Genomic DNA, 18,763 nt, shown 5'->3' on the forward strand with positions numbered 1-18,763 from the left:
TGTTGCTAAATGTGTTTATTTTTGCAGTTGATGACTCAAAAGCTGATGAAGCTTCTAAGGACGGAGAGAAAGACGTGAAGAAAGAGACTGAACTCGAAAAGAACGGCAAAGACTCAAAGAATGAGGTGAATAAATTAATATAAAAACATATAAAGGTGTGGTGAAATTCTCTGTGAATATAAACGCCCCTCTCTGTGTCTTCAGGTCATTTCAATCCCAGGCGACGATGAGAAGGAGAAAAAGACGGAGGAGAAGAATGGACAGGAACCTACAGTGGACAAAAAGCAAAACGGTGAAACTGCGACGACCAACGGCACCAAAGACCCAGAGGAGGCGAAAGAGAAAGAGGGAGAAGATGGGAAGAAGAGCCCACAGACCACAGAAGAAGAGAAGAGCTCCAATGAGAAGACAGAGGGGTCAGAGGTCAAGGCGGAGGACGCAGAAATGAAAGGTACAAGCTGTCACTTCCGGATGTGTGTCACTAATTTTACATTACATTAGGCAGTTACTTCCAGGGTGTTAATTCGCTGACTAAAAGAAAATAACATTAAAAACTATGATTAAAGATTTTTATGGGATTTTTATGTACTTTTAAACTATGACTGAACGACTGAAGCCTGACAACCCTTTTTAAATCAATTATACATTTGTTGTTTTACAGAAGAGAAAAAAGAAGAGAAGGTGGAAAAGATGGACACGACTCCAGCTCCCGAGGAGAAGAAGGAGGAGAAGTGTTCAGAGGATAAAGACGTGATCGAGGTGAAGGAGGTGAAACCGGAGGAGAAACTTCAGAATGGAAACTCCTCCAAAGACACAGCTGTGAGCGAAGACAAGAAGAAGGCCAAGTCCAGGTTTATGTTCAACATCGCAGACGGAGGCTTCACAGGTACATATAGTTTTATTTAAACTGCATAGGACAGTTTGTTGTTTCTCCAATTATGACTGTGGGTTTGGCGGAAAAATGTATCATAGTTTTACATTCAAGTAGGGGGTGTAAGAAGTATCAAAAATCAGATACTAATTGATACTATTCCTAATAAGTAGTATTGAAACTAGATATTTATTTGAGCATTTATCAACACTAAAAAAGTCCCACTGACAGGACGGAAACAAACCTTTCCTGAATAGCTTTAGGATGATGTTGAGCTGTATCAGAACAAGAATAAGACACGTAGACTAGTATACGCCCATGGAACCTACATGGACCACTGAGGAATTACACATGGGAATAGAAAACGAAGTACTACCATTTAATGTGGAAAATCGCATTCTATTGTCTAAAGAGTGTTTTAATTATCATTGTGGTATCAAAATCAGTATTGAGTATGGTCTATTCCTTAGTATTCAAATCATTCAAGTGGTAGAAAAGTTGGGAGAATATTTGAAATTGCAGTTGAAAACACAGTGACATCACACTAGGGAAACAGAAGGACCTGTACACATTGATTGAACACAACAGCATATACTTGTACTACTATTTTGTAGATTAGACGAGTTTTGCCCAGACTAGTTATTGGCTAGTGTGATGTGATAATTTTCAAACAGGAAGTAAAATTATAAACTATAATTCCCTAAACTGGAGTCAAATAGATAAAAACAAGGTAAAGGTATAAGTATGTTAATGTCCTTTTGTGAAATGAGTACTTGTGTCATATGCAAGTGATTCATTTGTTGTAAAGAGAAAGCAGTTATGATTTTTTTTAACATATATTTTGAACTTTTTTCTCTCCGTTTCCTCAGAGCTGCACTCCTTGTGGCAGAACGAGGAACGAGCCGCGACTGTGACCAAGAAAACCAACGAGATCTGGCACCGAAGACACGACTACTGGCTCCTGGCTGGAATTATACAGTATCCTTCAAAACAAAACTAAAATTACCATTTTTTAAATGTTTTTACTTTTTTTTATTTTAATGTGTTTTTATTGGGGCGATTTTAACTGAAGATTTAGATTCTATTTGTTTTACACAGAATTCCTTTTAGAGTGTCAGTTTAAAGGTGCAGTATGTGACTTTTCTGATTATCTCCATGGATTTTTCCAACGTGGGGCATTAAACCCATTTGTAGCTAACATCTCCATGGAGACGAGCCAGAAGAAAATGCTGCTTTTTAAAAACTTTACATATGTTTTTAGATTAAATTGTGGGATTTTATTTGTTTGGAATATTCATTCAAAATTCTAGCCTTTTGCTAGGAGTTAGCAACACATATAACAAACTAAAAATCTAGATTTAGTTATTTTATCATTTAAAGTAAATGGGATCATATATTTGTGAGTATTTTTTACCTTGACCCTGCCCCCCTCAGACACGGTTACGCTCGCTGGCAGGACATCCAGAACGATGTGAAGTTTGCGATTCTCAATGAACCATTCAAAGGAGAGATGAGCAGAGGCAACTTCTTAGAAATCAAAAACAAGTTCCTCGCCCGGCGCTTCAAGGTAAAATTTAAAATCACAACTTTGACAAATGATATCAGTGATGAGTGTCATCCAGTGCCACTGTCAGATGTGCTGAATATGTGAAAATGTGTCTGAATAGAAATCAAAGCCACCAGTACAAACGTTACTTTCAGTAGAGCTTCATGGGGACTTGATCATGCAAAATATCAGTTGACCGCTCACACTTTAGGGTTTTGACTAATGGCACATATTCTTTAAGGTTTCATTTATTTTCATCTCCCTATGGAGAAATTTGATTTGGAGCAAGGGTCAGTAGCATTAACATACGAACATGATGCGTCATAAAGGAACAGTTTTCCCTCCCAGAAGTTGGTTGGTCTTTAATGTAAAAAGTAGGATGTTTTAGTTTCAGTGTAGTTGTCTCCTTCCTTCAGACAGATATAAGCCAGTGACCTTGCAGTGACCTTGCAGTGACCTTGCAGTGACCTTGCAGTGACCTTGCAGTGACCTTGCAGTGAACTGTCAGAACTGAAGAAGCAGCTTGCATGAGCAGCGAAGCACCTTCACTCTTTTAAACACTTCTTTCTTTCTTTTTTTAAACAATTTCACAATATAATTGCCTGAACCCTTCTCTAAACCTGCTGTTTTCTCCTCTCTTTGCCTCAGTTGTTGGAGCAGGCTTTGGTGATCGAGGAGCAGTTGCGGAGGGCGGCGTATTTGAACATGTCTGAGGACCCCTCCCACCCCTCCATGGCTCTGAACACCCGCTTCAGTGAAGTCGAGTGTTTGGCCGAGTCTCATCAGCATCTGAGCAAAGAGTCGATGTCGGGGAATAAGCCCGCCAACGCAGTACTGCACAAAGGTGAGTTTAAATTAGTACTGCAGTAGTTTATATCTGTAATTAAATCACTCCTGTAGTAGTCCTAGAGTTTAGATTCTTGGACCTGGCCTCTTTGGTTCTTTGAGTCCACAGGCTTGAGTAGGCAGCAGTAGACTGAAAAAGTGGAGTGTGTCAATCGTTGAAAAGTCTTTTTTTTGTTCTTGTCCCCAGTGCTGAAACAGTTGGAGGAGTTGCTAAGCGACATGAAGGCTGATGTCACCCGTCTCCCAGCGACTATCGCCCGGATACCTCCTGTCGCTGTGAGACTGCAGATGTCCGAGAGGAACATCCTAAATCGACTGGCCAGCAGGGGGCCCGAGACTCACACACAGGCACAACAGGTAAACACCACAAGATCTGATAATGAGAAGACAGTGGCCCTCAGAGAAGCAAAGGACCCAGTCGCTCCTGTGGCTCTTGAGACTCGGGCGCCACAGTGAGCTCGGCCTCTTAGAGATGGGTCTGTCCAGAGGAGAGGGGTCAGGGATGTTAAATAAACACTTATAACAAAATTTAATATATTACTCTTTCCTCTCTCTCCTCCACAGATGTCTCAGCAGTAGACTGAAGCGCTTACCTCTTTTCCTTCGACATTCCTGAATCCTGATTGGTGCACAGCGACTGACGGATAGCTTGAAGCCATGCCCTCTTCTCCTCAAAATAATGGACATTTTACTGAGTGTTTCTGAAGGATTGCACTCCTTCACCCTCTTGAGGCTGTGGACACAAAAGCTATTTTATTTTATTTTTCTTAATTTTTTCAATTTCTGTATTAATATTATTGATATAATGTTATTATGATGTTTTTTGGGACCTAAATAAAGAATAAACTCAAAAATTTGGCCCATACATTTGTTCATGTCATTTTTAGTACAGAGAAGATGCCGCCAACCAACCTCCTACAGAGAGGAGAGATCAGGAGTCTAACCGTAGACTGTTTAAAGAAGTGGACTAAGTGAGCATGCCGTCACTCAGAGTCAAATGAAGCTCATCGAGTCTAGCAATTATAGGGGCCAATTTGGAGCTGAGTTCTATATTAGCACAGTTGTTGAAGGTAATGACCCTTTTTGCCTGCATTGCTGTTTTAGCAGGGACTGGGCACTTGGCAACGCTGTCATACCTGTTGCTAATGCTAGCGGGAGCGACCTCGGAGAAAGAGGGAAACTGATTTGTCTCTTAATGCTTATATCTTGAGTTACGGATTATGTAATAGTGAAATAAAAAATACCAGGATCATGTAGAGGTTACACAAACCTTGTAAGACCAAACAGCAGTAGGGGCCAATTTTAAAGTGAATTGGAGTCCAAGTCGATGGAGCTGGAAGCACGCCCATGATCACTGCCTATTTGGGAAAGTTGGCTATATCCATTTACAGTATTGTTCAAAATAATAGCAGTACAATGTGACTAACCAGAATTATCCAGGTTTTTATTATATTTTTATTTCTACATGGCAAACACGTTACCAGTAGGTGCAGTAGATTCTCAAAACAAACAAGACCCAGCATTCATGATATGCACGCCCTTAGGGCTGTGCCACTGGGCAACTAGTTGAAAAGAGTGTGTTCAAAAAAATAGCAGTGTGGCATCCAATCAGTGAGGTCATCAATTTTATGAAAAAAACAGGTGTGAATCAGGTGGCCCCAATTTAAGGATGAAGCCAGCACTTGTTGGACATGCATTTGAGAAAAATGGGTTGTTCAAGACATTGTTCAGAAGAATGGCAAACTTTGATTAAAAAGTTGATTGGAGAGGGGAAAGCCTATAAAGAGGTGCAAATTTATAGGCTGTTCAGCTAAAATGATCTCCAATGCCTTAAAATGGAAAGCAAAACCAGAGAGACGTGGAAGAAAACAAAAGACAACCATCAAAATGGATTGAAGAATAATCAGAATGGCAAAGGCTCAGCCAATGATCAGCTCCAGGATGATCAAAGACTCTAGTCTGGAGTTACCTGTAAGTTCTGTGACAGTTAGAAGACGTCTGTGTGAAGCTAATCTATTTTCAAGAATCCCCCGCAAAGTTCCTCTGTTAAAAAAAAGGCATGTGGAGAAGCGGTTACAATTTGCCAAAGAACACATCGACTGGCCTAAAGAGAAATGGAGGAATATTTTGTGGACTGATGAGTAAAATTGTTCTTTTTGGGTCCAAGGGCCACAGACAGTGTGCGAGACGACCCCCAAACTCTGAATTCAGAATCAGAATCAGAATCAGAATCAGAATCACTTTTATTGATCCCCGAAGGGAAATTCTCTTAGTTACAAGATGCCACAACCACGGGATAGAATTTAAGAATAAGAATAAAAAGTCATTTAAATAAGAATAAAATTTGTGCAATAAGAATAAAGTGTCATGCAATAAGAATAAAGTGTCAGTGTTAAACAAAATAAATAAATAGATCATCTCACAAAATCACACACTATTTACATCTATGTACAAAGTGGAATATTGGAGTATTGAAGTGTTTGGTTAGAGAACGGAGTTTAACAGTTTGATGGCGACAGGCAGGAAAGATTTCCTGTGTCTCTCAGTGGAGCAGCGTGGCAGTAACAGTCTGTGGCTGAACGAGCTCTTCAGATTGGCCAGCACCCCGTAGAGGGGGTGGAGGGGAGAGTCCAGAATAGTCCTGACTTTGGTCAACATCCTCCTGTCCGACACAACAGTCAGAGAGTCCAGCTCCTCCCCCACAACATGACCAGCCTTCCTGATGATCTTATTGAGTCTATTAGTGTCCCTCACGCGCAGACTGCTGCCCCAGCAGACCACAGCGTACATGATGGCACTGGCCACCATAGACTCATAGAACATCCTGAGCATCGTCCTGCAGATGTCAAAGGACCTCAGCCTCCTCAGGAAATAGAGGCGGCTCTGGCCCTTCTTATAGACTGCGTCCACGTTTCTGCTCCAGTCCAGTTTATTGTCCAAGTACACTCCCAAGTACTTGTACTCCTCCACCATGTCCACACTGACCCCATGGATGGAGATGGGAGTCACAGCCGCTTTGGTCCTCCTCAGGTCCACCACCAGTTCTTTTGTCTTGGTCACGTTGAGTTGAAGGTGGTTCTTCTCACTCCACGTGACAAAGTTGTCCACAACAGTCCTATACTCCCTCTCGTCACCACCGCTGATGCATCCCACCACTGCAGAGTCATCAGAAAACTTCTGAAGGTGGCAAGTCTCACTGCAGTAGCTGAAGTCCGTGGTGTAGAGAGTGAAGAGGAAGGGAGAGAGGACTGTCCCTTGTGGAGCCCCGGTGTTGCTGACCACTCTGTCTGACACACAGCCCTGTAAACGTACATACTGTGGTCTTCCAGTGAGATAGTCCACAATCCAGGACACCAGGGAGTCCTCCACCTGCATCACCGCCAGCTTCTCAGCCAGCAGAGCCGGCCTGATGGTGTCAAAGGCACTGGAGAAGTCAAAAAACATGACCCTCACAGTGGCAGCCGGTGTGTCCAGGTGGGGGTAGACTCTGTGGAGTAGGGTCAAGATGGCGTCATCTACTCCGAGATGGGGCTGGTAGGCGAACTGGAGGGGGTCCTGCAGATGTTGGACCCTAGGCCTCAGCTGCTCCAAGACGAGTCGTTCCAGAGTCTTCATGATGTGGGAGGTCAGTGCCACAGGCCTATAGTCCTTGGGGTCGCTGGGGTGCGGCGTCTTCGGGACAGGGACGAGGCACGATGTCTTCCACAGCAGGGGGACTCTCTGAAGACTCAGGCTCAGGTTGAAGATCAGGTGCAGGACACCACTTAGCTGAGGGGCACAGTTCTTTAAGACCCTGGGACTCACTCCATCAGGCCCTGGAGCTTTGCCAGCCCTGAGTCTCAGCAGCTGTCTCTTCACCTGCTCTTCAGTGACAGTCAGTGTGGAGGTGTCAGGAGGGGGAGGGGTGGAGCTGTCGGAGGTGTGAGCAGAGTCTTCCCCTGGAGATGGACGGGGGAGGGGGGTGGGGGAGGCTACTGGCTGGAGATGGTAGTTGCCTGCCAGTTCAAAGCGATTAAAGAAGATGTTGAACTCATTGGCTAAGTTCACATCCCCCTCAACGCCTCTCCCTCTGGTCGGCTTGTGTCCTGTGATGGCTCTCATGCCGCTCCAGACTTCCCTGATGTTCTTCTGTCGGAGTCTCCCCTCCAGCTTCCTCCCATGTCTCTGTTTGGCCTTCCTCAGCTTCACCTTCAGTTCCTTCTGAGCAGACCGGGCCTCCTCCTTGTTGCCAGCTCTGTAGGCCCTCCTCTTCCTGATTAGTATGGTTTTAATGTCCTTGGTTATCCACGGCTTGTTGTTTGGATAACATTTCACAGTTCTTGCTGGGACTATTGAGTCCTCACAGAAGTTGATGTAGCTGGTGATGCAGTCGTTCAGCCCGTCCAGGTCTTCTCCATGTGGCTCTGTTAGTACAGCCCAATCAGTCTCCTCAAAGCAGCACTGTAGCATCTCCATGCCCTCATCCGTCCATCTCCTCACAGTCCTTGTTGTTGGGGGGAGGCGCTTCACAAGAGGGAGGTAAGCTGCTTTGAGGTGAACCAGAATGTGATCAGACCCACCCAATGGGGGCAGTGGTGTGGCCAGGTATGCATTCCTGACATTAGCATAACAAAGGTCTAATGTCCTTTCCTCCCTGGTGGGACAGTTCACAAACTGGTGAAAATGGGAGAGAGTCTTGTCCAAACTAACATGGTTGAAGTCCCCAGAAATCACAATGAGAGCAGTAGGGTGAACCGTCTGTATCCGGGCCACAACTGCGTGAATGGCGTCACAGGCGCTGCGAGGGTTGGCTGAGGGGGGTGTGTAGACTCCAACAAAAACAACATGAGAGAACTCTCTCGGCAAATAATAGGGACGTAATCCAACAGTGCATAGTTCCACATCAGGGCTGCAGATCCGTTCCTTTACGGTGATGTGATTAGGACTGCACCAGCGGTGGTTGACGAGCAGAGCGAGGCCTCCCCCGCGGCTCTTACCGGTGCTGGCGCGGTCTCTGTCTGCCCTGACTGTAGAGAAGCCCGCGATGGTCACGTTGTCATCTGGGACGTCTTCATGCAGCCATGTCTCCGTAAAACACATCAGGCTGCACTCTCGATATTCCCTCTGACTCTGGGCTAGCGCTGTGAGTTCGTCCATCTTATTTGCGAGTGACCTCACGTTACCCATCACGATGGAGGGGAGACTCGGCTTGTACTTCTGTCTCTGTTGTTTTGCTGCAATCCTCCTCCGTCGTAGCTTTTTACTCCCTCTGCAGCCCCTGTGCGCTCGTCTTCTGCAGAACTCGGGGATAGCATGCCGGCTCTCGGTGTTTACAGCTGCTCCATTGTTTAGGCTGATCAGCTGATCTCGTGTGTACTGGAGACGCATGGCGACTTGTAAAGTTCCAGCAACTTGTAAAGGAGCTATCAAAGTCGCCAAAACCCACCAGTATGTGTTCAATATGGTTACGAATCAAGTGTCCAAAAGTGGGTAACAAGTAAAAACGTAAAACAATAAAAAGTAAGAAAAAAGCAAAGAAGTGGTCGGAGCGATCGTAACAGGCAGCACACGGCTCGCGCATGCCACAGTACACAGTGAAGACAGTGAAGCATGGTGGTGCAAGCATTATGATATGGGCAGGTTTCTCCTACTATGGCCGATTTATCGCATACCAGGGATCATGGATCAGTTTTCATATGTCAGAATACTTGAGGAGGTCATGTTGCCTTATGCCGAAGAGGACATGCCCTTGAAATGGGTGTTTCAACAAGACAATGACCCCAAACACACAAATAAATGAGTAAAGTCTTGGTTCCAAACCAACAAAATTAATGTTATGGAGTGGCCAGCCCAATCCCCGGACCTTAATCCAATCGAGAACTTGTGGGGTGATGTGAAAAATGCTTTTTATGAAGCAAAACCAAGAAATGTAAATAAATTGTGGAATGTTGTTAAAGGATCATGGAGTGGAATAACAGCTGAAAGGTGCCACGCAGATGTGAAGCAGTTATAAAAAACTGTGGTCATACAACTAAATGTTAGTTTAGTGATTCACAGGATTGCTAAATCCTACAAACAAAAATGTTTTTACAGAATATCATCAGTGTTGGGTCTTGTTTGTTTTCTGAGAATCTACTGCACCTACTGGTAACTTGTTTGCCATGTAGAAATAAACAATATAAAAATCCTGGATTATTCTAGTTATTCACATTGTACTGCTATTAGTTTGAACAAGACTGTATATATACAGTCTGGCAAAAGACAAAGTTTAAATCTGCCAACTGAACAAGTCGTTGTAGGAGTGAAGACATTTTGCTGTTCATCCAAGCTGCTTCTTCAGTTCTGGTCAGATTGCTGGTGCCCACTGCCTTAAACTTTGTTTTCTGCTATGGGTCAGACCTGGACGACTCAGGGTTTACACAGATATTTTATACAGTCTATGACTAACCCACAACCTCAGAGACAGAGACACAGGGAGAACATGCACACTCCACTCAGAGGGATCAGGAGTCTAACCCCCAACCTCCTTTACCATTTTATCAATGAAATGACTACTACAGATCAATGCATTTTATTCAATTAACACATTCACACAAAATGAGAATAAGCATCATACATCATGAGCAATACAATATTTAACAGTGGGTGGAGTTAACACGGTGACAGCTAGGGGGCAGCATTTATGACAGGTAAAGAAACAAAGTCTTATTGCCTACACTGTATTTGGGATTAGTTACACATTAGATAACTCTGGTTTTCATCATTTCTATACATATTCAGTGAGTTGGTTGATCTGTAAAACTAATTCATATTATAATATATTTAGATAATTTATGCTTAGAGATTTGTGATAAAGGTGCATTGTGGAACTTTTCTGGAGTAGGTCATGGAGATGTTAATGCTTTGCCTAGAATGCTCCACAGTATGGCATTAAACCTATATGTGTGGAGATGACTTACAGGTCAGATCTATGGAAAGGCAAGCCCGCATACAGTTTTTTTAAGCAATATTTTTAAAAAAATCTGTACTTAAATACATTATGGAGAGTAGTGTCATACTTGGGAACTTTCTTGGCAAAGCACTCCAGAGAAAAGTCCCATAATGTGTCTTTAATAAAATGATTCTTGGTTGAAGCTGGGCCCATTTGAAAGTATATTTTAGGTGCAGCTCATAAAGACGTTTGCAGATCCTGGAGGATTTTGAGAGGATGGTTTTGGGTGCAGAACAGCTCAGTAGAAGAAATACACTGAAGGGAAGAAAGAATTGGTTATTTGCTTTTGTGTTTTTAATTAACAATAGAATTAAAACATGGTGGTACTCACAGAAAATAACAGCAAAAAATATTACTCCTACAATGGCCATTATGATCATCATCTGAGAACAGAGAGGGGACAGAAAGAGGGGTTAGCTTTAGAGCATCAATACAACTCATCATACCTGTGTCAGTTCTGGATTGTGTGTGTGTGTGTGTGTGTGTGTGTGTGTGTATGTATGTATATATATATATATATATATATATATATATATATATATATATATATATATATATATATATATATATATATATATATATATAGACAATAAAATATACTTTATTTTATTGTTGTTTTTTTAAATGTATTTATATTTTTTATTATTTCTTATTTATTTATTTATTTTGTTTAGACCCTGAGGGGACCCTCCCCCATAGCTCCCTCAAAGATTTCTGCTCCATTTTCATAGCACATTTAATCTCAACAAAAAATGTTCAAATGGCAACTACCATATTTTCCGAACTATAAATCGCACTTTTGTTCATAGTTTGGCCGGAGGTCACATATAAGTTGCACGTGAGTTTATAATTAATAATGTTTGTTGTTGTCACACTGACAAATGTGCGAGGGCACTCTAAACTTGTGTACCAGTATTTACTACTCTAGTACCATTGAAAACTTCAAATTTCAACATTACAGTAATTTAAAAGACATCTGAGAAAGACTGAACTTTTGTTCATGCCCCCTAAAAGAAAATCCTATTCTGCTGAGTCTGATGACAGCCATGCGGAAGAGGAAAGCGGGTACTTCCTCCGGAGTTGGCGAAATTGTTCAGAAGCCACACTGAGGATGAAGAATTCAATGGGTTTAATGATTTGGAGTGAGAAGTAAACTTGTTAGCTTGTTTTTTATGCTTTAGTTATCTGATTAACTGTAAATATATTACGTTAACATACCAATACACATACCAATAACACCAATGTGTTACGTTAGCGTGTTGTACTGATATTCAGCCTGTTGTTCTCTATTTTATTGTTATTATTATAACTTGCCTTTAAAGATAAAATGTCTGTTATTGGTCTCGGATTTTGTAAAATAAATTTCCCCCAAAAATGCGACTTATAGTCCAGTGCGACTTATATACTGTACCTAAAATGTATATTTAAGTAGTAGTACTTTACAACTTGTACTTTGTTATATTCCTTCACTGTCATTCAAAGATATATTTTGTTTTGAACTGTTGCAAAAGTGTTTCCTTTCTTCAGTCTAAACCCCCATGGATGAGCCAATCAGAAACGCAGAGCTCTTCAAAGTTCTCAACAACATATTTACAGGACAAGTCTATTGGACAGTGCTGAGCTAAAACTACTTTATACTAATACAGTCCCAGCCAAAGTGAAAGCACAAGAGCACTGCATACTGCACTAATGAACTCAGATACAAGCCGTAGTTATCAGTGCTGTCATGATACTAACATTTCAAACTTGATTTCAATACTAAGGAACAGATACTCTCCTTCTTTAAACAATAGATTGTGATTTTCCACGTTAAATCGTAGTACTTTCTTTTCTATTCCCATGTGTCCTTATATCTGTGTAATCCCTCAGTGTCCAGTAGGTTCATAGTGGTCCATGGGTGTATACTAGTCTATGTGGTGTTATACTTGTGCTGATACAGCTCAACATCATTCTAAAACTATTCAGAAAAGGTTCATTTCTGTCCTATGAATGGGACTCTTTAAGTATCGATACCTGCTCAAATGAGTATCTAGTTTTGATACTAGTTTTAATTCATTTGTCTTCTATTGTTAAAGGTTTGTCTGATAAAAGCAGTTGTTTTAGTGTGGACCACATCTGTACTGATAATCCCTCACTCTATAATCCAGATTGGGATTTTTCTCACTTCCTGTTCCTCATAAATCCCGCCTCTTTTACGTTTATCCTCTGGTTCTGACGTCTGACATGGGCGGGAACCTATTAGATGATTGAGGAGGCTGACACGGGGATGGTAGTGATGTTTTTTGTGTTTTTTCCCATGAGTTTGTTTGTTATTAGTCAGGGTTGTAGTCGAATTACAATTGTAATTCAATAACAATTGTATCTGACCCAAACAGCACTCATAAGACTACACCTGCAGGGGGAGTTCATGCAAAACTATTCATGCAGAAAAAAGTGCTAGGAAACAGTGTACAGTATTTATGTAAAAACTGATTAAACTTGTGAATCATGAGTTTAATGACTGACATTTTACATATAAATATAAAAAAAATAAGCAGTCGTAGTATTAGTATTAAAAGTACCTTTCACGAGTACTTGTTCTTGAGTTTGTAGTAGTAGTAGTAGTAGTATAAAAAGTACCTTGCAGTTCTTCCACCAGTACTTGTTCTTGAGTTTGGCGGCGCTGCTCTCAAACTGCGATGCTCCCGCCTGGAGAGCGTCCGCTCGGTCGTCCAGCTCCGACAGCTTCTGGTCTCTCTCCAGAACTTTGTCCACATTTACACGCATGATGTCCACCACCTACAGGAAGGACAGGGAATATATAGTACAATATCAGACACCAAATACTGCCACCTACAGGAAGGACAGGGAATATACAGTACAATATCAGACACCAAGTACCGCCACCTACAGGAAGGACAGGGAATATACAGTACAATATCAGACACCAAGTACCGCCACCTACAGGAAGGACAGGGAATATACAGAACAATATCTGACACCAAGTACCAGGGAAGTCAACAGGGAAGGGGGGGCAAAGGGGTCTGTTGTCCCAGGTCCCAGAAATGAACCCTCATCCTATTAGAAGGGGGTCCATGTGAGGCTTTTTGCCCCAGGCCCCCAAATTGCCTGCCAAGTACCTACAGCAGAAGAAAGGGAATATATAGTACAACAGCAGCAGTACTGGGAGGTAACTGAATACATGTACCAAAAATACATATTCTGAATACTAACTTTGAGTAAATGTATTCTGGTACAGTTACTCTTTCATTTGGTCATATTCAGAATACAGTTACTTTACTAAATTAAAGGGAATACATGATGGTACTTCATCTGTCATTTTGGCTTTAACTGCACAGTATTAACTCAGTGTAAAAGTATTCTAAATATCCAGAATCCAGTACTCTGGTTGGACCATGTAACTGAATATGTTACAAAATACATTTCAATCAGAGTATTCAGTATTCTGTAAATAAATACATTTTCAAAGTATTCTTCCCATCACTGAATATCAGACACCGAGTACTATCCAAAACAGTCATTCCCAAACTGGGGGTCAGAACCCTAATTCCTCTGAGGAAGTCCCCAGAGGTCCTGCTTAGAAAAGAGGTCCAAATGAGACGAGGAATTACCTGTTAATTGCTTCTATAGAGTATTTTATAATCATTTCTGTTCTATCACACTTTCAAGGTTCAAGGGTCAAGGGTCATGTTTACTCTGTTTGTCTCACCCTTGAGAAAAATGTAGTTTGGGCTGATTCTGTTGCACACACACATCATAAACAAACAGAACAAAACACACTACACACATAGGAGTCTATAAAAGTGCATTATGTTCTCTCTCCCCATACATAGTCTACATTCTCACACCACACCTCCTAAAACTGTTTAATATTTAGTCAACCAAAAATAATTATCCCTAATTGGTTGCTAACGTACCCTCAGGTAAAAAAAGGGTTGCTATGACAAAAATCTAAAACCCACATATCCATGTAATGAGATTAAGTATATTCATACTAAGGGTCAATGCCACCTGCTGGTCTTGTCAGGAACAACCTCAATGCAGCCAGGATCTTTGGAAGTTTGGCATTTAAATCCTGCTCCGGCAAAACTCATTCATACCGGTTCACACTGGTTCACACTTGTTCACACTGGTTCATGCTGGTTCACACTAGTTCACATTCGTTCACACAGGTTCATACTGGTTCACACTGGTTCATATTGGCTTGTACTGGTTTGTACTGGTTTATACTGGTTCACATTCATTCACACTGGTTCACACTGGTTTACACTGGTTTACACTGGTTCATATTGGTTCAAACTGGTTTGTACTGGTTCACACTGATTCATACTGGTTCACATTGGTTCATACTGGTCACATTGGTTCATATTGGTTCACCATGGTTCATACTGGTTCACATTGGTTCAAACTGGTTTGTACTGGTTCACACTGATTAATACTGGTTCACATCGGTTCATACTGGTTCACATTTGTTCACGCTGGTTCACACTGATTCATACTGGTTCACATTAGTTCACACTGGTTCACACTTGTTCACACTGGTTCATGCTGGTTCACACTGGTTCACATTCATTCACACAGGTTCATACTGGTTCACACTGGTTCATATTGGCTTGTACTGGTTTGTACCGGTTTATACTGGTTCACATTCGTTCACACTGGTTCACACTGGTTCACACTGGTTCATACTGGTTCACTTTGGTTCACACTGATTCATACTGGTTCACACTGGTTCATACCGGTTCATACTGGTTCATACTGGTTCACACTGGTTCACACTGATTCATACTGGTTCACCATTGTTCATACTGGTTCATATTGGTTCACCATGGTTCATACTGATTCATACTGGTTCATACTGGTTCACACTGGTTCATACTTGTTCACACTGGTTCATACTGGTTCACTTTGGTTCACACTGGTTCATACTGGTTCACACTGGTTCACACTGATTCATACTGGTTCACCATAGTTCATACTGGTTCATACTGGTTCATATTGGTTCACCATGGTTCATACTGATTCATACTGGTTCATACTGGTTCACACTGGTTCATACTGTTTCATACTGGTTCACACTGATTCATACTGGTTCACACTGGTTCAACATGGTTCATACTGGTTCATATGGGTTCATACTGGTTCATATTGGTTCACCATGGTTCATACTGATTCATACTGGTTCATATTGGTTCACCATGGTTCATACTGATTCATACTGGTTCATACTGGTTCACAATGGTTCATACTGGTTCACACTGGTTCATACTGGTTCACTTTGGTTCACACTGGTTCACACTGATTCATACTGGTTCAACATGGTTCATACTGGTTCATACTGGTTCATACTGGTTCATACTGGTTCATACTGATTCATACTGGTTCATACTGGTTCACACTGGTTCACACTGGGTCATACTGGTTCACTTTGGTTCACACTGGTTCATACTGGTTCATACTGGTTCACACTGGTTCATACTGGTTCACACTGATTCATACTGGTTCACACTGGTTCACACTGGTTCATACTGGTTCATACTGGTTCATACTGGTTCACACTGGTTCACACTGGTTCATACTGGTTCACTTTGGTTCACACTGGTTCATACTGGTTCATACTGGTTCATACTGGTTCATACTGGTTCACACTGGTTCACACTGGTTCATACTGGTTCATACTGGTTCACACTGATTCATACTGGTTCACCATAGTTCATACTGGTTCATACTGGTTCATATTGGTTCACCATGGTTCATACTGATTCATACTGGTTCATACTGGTTCATACTGGCTCACACTGGTTCATACTGGTTCATACTGGTTCACACTGGTTCACACTGGTTCACACTCCTATGCCCTGAGACTGCTCCTCTGGCTCAACTCATCTGGCCACGCCCTCAGCCGACTGCTACAATGAACTTAAGAACAATTTGCACATATTTACTGTAACCTAAATAAACACACCAGCAGAGACCTTTAACCTTTTGAAGCCGTGTCTGCCACCTTCCTTTGCTGAGGTCAAAAGAGGTGGGTTTGATTACTTACTCCACATATTTATCATTTTAAACTGTAAACTAAAATACTAATGCTACAGTACAAAAGTGCAGTTTATGTGTTAATAGAATCTGTGTTTTTAGCCTCTCAACGTCCTGACCTGGGATTTGGGTTTTCCACTACAGTTTCTCTAAAATGTGTAGAAGGGAGGAATAACTGTTGACCTGTTGTTGCAGAATATATTTGGCCTCTCTTCTTCCTGTAGAAATGTTTAAATTTAGTTTGGACAGTACTGTGTATCTCTTTCAGTCTCCTTCCTCGTCGACTTCAGTTTTGATAGTTGTTGTTATTATAAGTGAATGTGTGTGTATTTGTTGTATATTTGACCTTGTAGTCTTTTGCATATTTGTCTAACCTCGTCGACTTGAGCCTGTGTCTGCTGCAGTCGTCTGTTACTGGTCAGGTTTGGAGCTGCAGCTGGAGGTCCGTCTGAGTCTGTGGGCCCTGGAGCCCCGGGAGCGCCCTCTGGTGTTGACCTGAGAGAAAGCAAGAAGAAAAGCAGACTTTATTCATGTCTGTGGTTATGTTCATATGCACTCCACAAATCTGAGCATTATCTGATTTCTAGAGTAATCAGATTATGTAAATGTCATGTGAACAGTTATGTTAAATGTGAGTAATCTGATTTCAGCCTGGTTGTTCAGACATGTGCAGATCATAAAAAACTACTGTGGCAAAGACAAAAATGAAATAGAAAATATTAAAGACTTATTTTAATTGTTATTTTTATTTTATTTTATTATTATTATTATTATTTTTAAAACAGCAGTTAGTCTAAAGTATCTCTGCTCATGAACAAGTCTTTCTATGGCCTAGCACCACAGTACATCTCCCACATGTTCGTGCCATATGAACCATTTCAGGGACCAGCCTCCTGCTGTAGTCCTGGTTTAGTCCTGGTTTGATCCTGGTTTAAACCAGGACTAAACCTGGACTAAAGCAGGATTAAAACAGGTCTAAACTAGAACTAATCCAGGACTAAAAATGGAATAATCCAGGACTAAACCAGGACTAAATCAGAAATAAACCAGGGTAAAAATGGACTTAACTAGGACTAAACCAGAACTAGACCAGGACTAAACCAGGACTGAACCAGGACTGAATCAGGACTGAACCAGCGGAACCAGCATTTCAGTTTTCTGCAGCTAAAACCTGGACAATGTGACACACCTCGACTTTGACAATGTTTAAATCCAGGCTCCAAAGAGTTCTGTTTATCTGTGCATACAACTGAAAGGTTTTAATTCTGCCTCTTCTCTTTTAAGGCTAATTTTATGATGATTATTTATGTTTTGATTTGTTTATATTCTGATTTTAATGTCATTCCTATTCTGTAAAGCACTTTGAATTACTTTTTGTACTGAAGGCTATGCTAAGTAACAAAGCTTCTTAGTTGCATCACATATACATATATCAAAATACTGAATGCATATGAGTCCGTATAAAGCTTTTTAGATGCATTATATAATTCATATATCATATCAAAACATAATAATTCATATATCCTTTGAATATTGGCATGTAATCACCATTTTTATACTGAATGCATATATTGTTTGAATGCTGTATCCTTTTGAAGGTTGTTTAACAAGCACTAACTATTCACTCATTATAACAGCCTCTCTTTAAAGGCAACATTGTGTGATATGAATTATGGGAAACTGTTGGGGTTGTGTAGACACTCCTTTACAGAGATAAGGCTGCCGGAGGAGACTCAAGGCCGAAAAACAGACCGGTGCAGCCCGGAGAGGTGAACGAGGCCGGAAGGAGGGATCAAGGCGTCTACCTTCTCAACATAATATTTGCATATTCATGTTGCATGTTACATTTTTATCTTTGGGGCCAGGGAAAGGCAGACAGACCGCCTGCTGCACATTCGAGGGATAGATCATATGACCCCAAGTGCTGTATTAGATTGTAACTGTCAGGGAAATAAACTTTTGAGATTTGAATTGACCGAATCCAGTCGTCATTTTGATAGAACACGCCTAACAGTACCTTATGTGCTATACAAATACATTTACCTAAAACTTCATTGATTCACAGTTACATGAGATGTTTTTGATGATCAGATGTATTTGAACACACATGGTATATTTAAACTGATATTTTTGAGGTTATAATAAAAAGTCTTAATATTAAACCACTGGATTAACTAATTATATTTCATCAGAGCAGACAGAGAACAATGCACAGTCAGTCAGAAGTAGTTATAGTAAAGTTTTGTGGGTAATATTGAGTTATATCTAAAATGGATCCTGACCTGTACATTCACTGTTTAGTATTCCTGCCATATCGATTCTGTTTGTGACGAACCTCTTACAGAAACATGACTCACCAAAAAAAAACCTAAATAATGAACCATTAGAAGTATTATACTGCAGTGGTGCGTCCACTACATAGACTGTATATATAAATGGATAAAGCTAACCTGCTAGCCGCCGTGTTCCAAACAGGGAGCGATCATGGGCGCAC

At 41.2% G+C, this 18,763-nt stretch overlaps 2 protein-coding genes across 6 annotated transcripts in view; one reads left to right on the forward strand and one right to left on the reverse strand.

Moving 5' to 3' along the window:
* chd4a (chromodomain helicase DNA binding protein 4a) overlaps window positions 1–4,128 on the forward strand; it is a 39,969-nt gene extending 35,841 nt beyond the window's left edge. For all 5 annotated transcript variants that reach the window (XM_055225354.1, XM_055225355.1, XM_055225353.1 and 2 more), the window contains exons 33-40: window positions 28–125; window positions 205–451; window positions 662–886; window positions 1,741–1,849; window positions 2,306–2,438; window positions 3,066–3,261; window positions 3,451–3,620; window positions 3,828–4,128. In XM_055225354.1, coding sequence (XP_055081329.1) covers window positions 28–125; window positions 205–451; window positions 662–886; window positions 1,741–1,849; window positions 2,306–2,438; window positions 3,066–3,261; window positions 3,451–3,620; window positions 3,828–3,842 — 1,193 coding nt within the window. In that variant the 3' untranslated portion in view covers window positions 3,843–4,128. The remainder of the gene's footprint in view (window positions 1–27; window positions 126–204; window positions 452–661; window positions 887–1,740; window positions 1,850–2,305; window positions 2,439–3,065; window positions 3,262–3,450; window positions 3,621–3,827) is intronic.
* Window positions 4,129–12,611: 8,483 nt separating this feature from the next.
* Window positions 12,612–17,126, reverse strand: LOC117378312 (vesicle-associated membrane protein 3-like). Its single transcript, XM_055225500.1, has 4 exons — window positions 17,116–17,126; window positions 16,644–16,791; window positions 12,795–13,011; window positions 12,612–12,625 (listed from the first exon to the last, which is right to left on the reverse strand). The coding sequence occupies exons 1-4, from the start codon at window positions 17,124–17,126 to the stop codon at window positions 12,612–12,614; spliced, it is 390 nt and encodes a 129-aa protein (XP_055081475.1).
* Between the last annotated feature and the right edge of the window lie 1,637 nt (window positions 17,127–18,763).

The sequence above is a fragment of the Periophthalmus magnuspinnatus genome, chromosome 11 (assembly GCF_009829125.3).
Source record: "Periophthalmus magnuspinnatus isolate fPerMag1 chromosome 11, fPerMag1.2.pri, whole genome shotgun sequence".
In the NCBI taxonomy this organism is placed as follows: domain Eukaryota; kingdom Metazoa; phylum Chordata; class Actinopteri; order Gobiiformes; family Gobiidae; genus Periophthalmus; species Periophthalmus magnuspinnatus.